General features: G+C 34.2%; 1 protein-coding gene across 1 annotated transcript in view; it reads left to right on the top strand.

Annotated features, from left to right (window-relative positions):
• The first annotated feature begins 1164 nt into the window (after positions 1-1164).
• LOC108691086 (nucleoplasmin-like protein) overlaps positions 1165-4447 on the top strand; it is a 6732-nt gene continuing 3449 nt past the window's right edge. Inside the window, exons 1-3 of the mRNA XM_018198724.1 lie at positions 1165-1421; positions 1672-1787; positions 3485-3698. Of these exons, the coding sequence (XP_018054213.1) occupies positions 1400-1421; positions 1672-1787; positions 3485-3698 (352 nt within the window). The 5' untranslated portion in view covers positions 1165-1399. The remainder of the gene's footprint in view (positions 1422-1671; positions 1788-3484; positions 3699-4447) is intronic.

The raw sequence follows: 4447 nt of genomic DNA, 5'->3' as shown, positions 1-4447 counted from the left end.
TAAAGTAGCTAAGTATTTTGTATTTCGAATAATACATCGATATACATTATCATCCATAAATTCAAAAACAATTTTTTCGTATATCAGAAACCAAAACCGTAGAGAAGCTTTCAAAAGTGCATTTTAAAAAGATTGAGCTATTTATTTTTCAGTTTTGTTTTTATGCTATTTTGTTCTTAAATTACATAAAAACTAGCGTTTTTCAATATTTTTATTTTATTTTGAAGCGTTGTAGTTTGATAAAACATTATGGGAAAAAATTAATGAAAAAATATTTAAACATAAGATCTTTTAATAATAATTTCTAATTTTAAGATAATTTCTTTTAATTGGTACGAGATGATTTTTCATAATAATATCGAATTTTTTTGTAATTTTGTAAAAACTCATTTTTATAAAAAAATATTTTTTTATTTTGAAATTAATCGATTTACAGAAAAAAGAAAAAAAAGAAAAATTTTTTTCTTTTAATATTCTAGATTTATATAAATTTTGCAAAAATTTTTTAGGAACTCTTTTATAAATTTAAGTCTGATACACATACTTGAAAAATATAGGCAATAGGAAAACAGGCAATATGAAAAATGGAAAATTTTTTCATTACTACTTTCCATGGTAAAAATTTTCATTTTTCACACTTCATTTTAGGAAAAATGATCGCTATAGTTATAAGGTTGGGTTGTTTTACCATTCAATATAAACTTGAACTCACTTTCTTATTTTCTTTGTTCTTACTCTTTTATTTTTATGTTTATCTATATCTTATATTCTATTAATTAGATAAATCATATTATCACATATAGTTTATCCGAAGATAGACCTTAAGAATCGTATTGTTGAAAATATCGCACAGGAAAATGTACAAAAATATCATAGTATGTAATAGATTTCTCTAGTACTTTCTGCGATACTTATCAAAAGGCTTTCAAACTCTGAAAGAATTTGGAAACTGAATTCGGGAATTGAGAGAATAAGACAGTTTAGGTGGCCAAACAAAACGCCGTTTGGCGGCGAGCGCGAGCGGCGACGGTATGGGTCGCAACGGCAACACCGGACGGCGCGACGACCGACCAATCAGCGCGCGGAACGTAGTCCTGGCGCGCAAGGCCAGCTAAGCGAAACTCATTTTACTACGCGCTCGTACGACGACCGGCACGTGCGGCGGCGGCGGCGGCAGCGGCGGCGGCGGCGGCGGCGACGACGACCGTTCCCTACCATCCAGACCCTACTTCCCTCGCGCAGTAACACAGTAACCGTTGCGCGCGCGGCGTTTCGCTCTCACGCCTCTCACGCTCTCGGCTCTACTCCATCACCGCGCACGGCACGCACACGTCCACTGCACCGTCCTCACGGGTACATCCACGCGTCACGAGAATCCGTTAATAGCAGACCGATCGCCATGGCAGAGGAATATCTATACGGTAAATATGAACGGCCATGATGCCACGTTCGCTGTGGCTTTGCTATTTCGCGACGCACGCGGATACTTACGTACCGTCGGCCATTTAAGCGCGAAGGGGATGTACTGGCCGGAGACGCCGGCTAGGCTTTCGGCCATTGCGATACGGCAGACTCTCGACTCCCGTTGCAATCTCCGGAGCCGGCGTGCTTGGTCACCGGCCGGTGCCGCTCTCTCGCCACGAATACGACTTTAGTGTCTTCTGTGTTCAGGAATCACCCTAGAGGGACCGAATGCAAGCGAGGTATGGGACCCGGAGCACAAGAACGATGATTCGGACGGCGCGGCCCAAGACATCGGCGCTGATCAGAAGCTCATTATAAAAATGGTGAGTGTGCCACGTTTCGGCAACCGATGGAATGACAACAGAGACGTCGCCGTCGCTCCATGTCTAATGAGTTTTTCCCCGCCTACGGTTCCCCGCTGTGTCTCCACGAGCTAGCATCTTTCGGGCGCCTTCCTTCATTCGTGGTGGGGCGTGCAGTTTCCATCGCACTCATCGGCTATCGTTTCTTCTATCATGCCGCGTGTTTCCGCATACCGCATTTTCAATTGTTGTTCAGTTAGCATAATTTAGGAACACCTCGATTTTTTTCTTTGTAGCGCTCCTCATCACCATCGCCAATTAACATTTCGCGCGCGAAACTCAATCGCCAATTTCAAGTGGTCTCGTTCAATTCTTTAATCGAGAAAGATAACCTGGGTGACAGTCGGCCACATTGCTCCGATTTTTTTGCTTTTCCTAAGATCGCAAACATTCCTCTATGTCTGAATCATTCAATGATTGTTCCTTAAAGTAAATAAGAAGGCATCTTTTTACAAAGTCGCTCGTGGCGTTGTGACGATGATTGATTAGTTTCCCGTTATAATTGCCAACTCGTCTCTTAACGAATAGGTACCGGGAAAGTTTGATGCTTGGCGCCATTTTTTCACAACGGCTTCGCCCTTCCCCCCCACTTTATATTAGATAAGACAGGGCTCTATTATATGTCGTGAGATACAAATTTTAACGGAAATTTAATTTGCGGTTAAACTTGATTTGATTCGATTGAACAAGGAATCGAAATTCTTCTCGTGAATCACAATATGCGAATTAAATTAATAGAATTTGATAGTGTACCGGTTATCGAAATATTACGGCACACAAAGTTAATATAACAAAGTAGATATTAATAAACATTCTCATCGCGAGTAGTTTTATAAAAATTATATGTAGTACATTATGTTTTATCGTAACATTAATTTTTAACTTTTTAAAAGTTTATAATGACAAATATAATTTTTTATTACATTACCTTAATCATTTCTTCTGTTATATGTGTGCGCTTTGTGCATTTCATTGAATTTGAATATTACAGCATTTTTTATCTCTTTATTCTTTTTTTTTATAACAATATAATAATATTTGTGTATAATTATTTTTTCGCAGGTAGGAGGTCGATTCTGTATCTTCAAACAAAGTGAAAAAATTACAAAAGTAAGCAAATTTACTAGGTGTTGACCAATGAAATTATCAGTATTCTAGTAAATTCGCTCACTTTTGTAATTTTCACTTCGTTTTAAGATACAGAATTGATTCTAAGCTGTTTTCTAACCTAGAAAAAAATTGATCAAACTTTATAAACGTATGACAAAAATATTTGAGATAAAATGCATTTAATGGATTTGTTTTTTATTCCTATATTGTCTAAACTGGCTCAGACAGTGCAATAAGTTAGAGTGAAACAAACTTATATTTGTTTCACTTCAACTTATTGCATCAGTTCAGATAGTGCAGGAATAAAGAACAAACCTAAAAATAATACAATTATAAGAAATTTAAATATACAATTTTCCTAGTCTTTTGTTTATAAGAATTATTGACTGATTGTTACAACATTGAGTTTGAATTTTGTATAAAATCTTAGATATTTGTATGAATTAATAACCAAAATAATTTTTATTAGTATCCAATATTATATTTTATTATTTATTCTACATTTATATAAATAATTTCTTGTATAATGTTTATTGTAAACTTTTTAGGCTCTTCTAGGACCGGAGGCTAAACCTGGAGAGCTTAACGTCTTGCAGGTTGAAGCAATGGGATTAAAAGGACCTATAAAAACTCCAATTGCCTTGTTGGAGATGGGAAAAACGGCGCAGATTATTCTCGATCTAAGTTTCCCAGATCCTCCAGTCACGTTCACGTTGGTTAAGGGCAGTGGACCGGTTCATATAGTAGGACACAATCTTCTTGGTATGTATCTCTACATCAAAAACTAAGTAATTTTACTTAGTAAATTTATAACTAACATCTGAAAAATTGTATTGTCTTATTATCTTGAGATTAAGTTCATGTTTTAAATACTATATTTCTTTTACACACACATACACACACACACACACACACACATACACACAATATTTTTCTATTACAAATTCTTATTGTCGCATATGCAGAATGAGAATTAAACTCTGATGTTTTGCTTGTCAAGCAACTATTCTAATATTTAGAATTATATTCAATATCTCTGTGTATGATTTCAGATTATTAAATATTATATGTGCTACTCATATACAATTCAATATAAAAATTCATCACAAATTATAAAAATCAATGCCTTAAACGATCTTAAATGCTTGTATGATAAAATATTATATCACATAGACATCTTCTAACAAACTCATCTTAAAAATATACATTATTACTAAACTTTAGCGACTATTTTCTTAAATTATTAATAAAAAGTTAATATTTTTTTTATTTTATATTTATAAAAGTTTATCAAGGTATACCAAGCAAAGATGATAAAGTTAAAATCGAATATCTTCTTAAAAAACATAAAGAAAAATAATTTTAATAAAAATATATTCTATTCTATGTTAAAAGTGTACATATATTATATGTTTTATTATCTGTATTTTTTATCTGCTTTTGCTGTTGTACATGTTAGTCTTTTTGAATTATACACATAACATTTTGAAATATAAAATAAATTTTATACA

The sequence above is a fragment of the Atta colombica genome, unplaced genomic scaffold, assembly GCF_001594045.1.
Source record: "Atta colombica isolate Treedump-2 unplaced genomic scaffold, Acol1.0 scaffold39, whole genome shotgun sequence".
NCBI lineage: Eukaryota > Metazoa > Arthropoda > Insecta > Hymenoptera > Formicidae > Atta > Atta colombica.
Note: the sequence above shows the minus strand (reverse complement) of the source record. Positions and strands in the feature narration are given on the sequence as shown.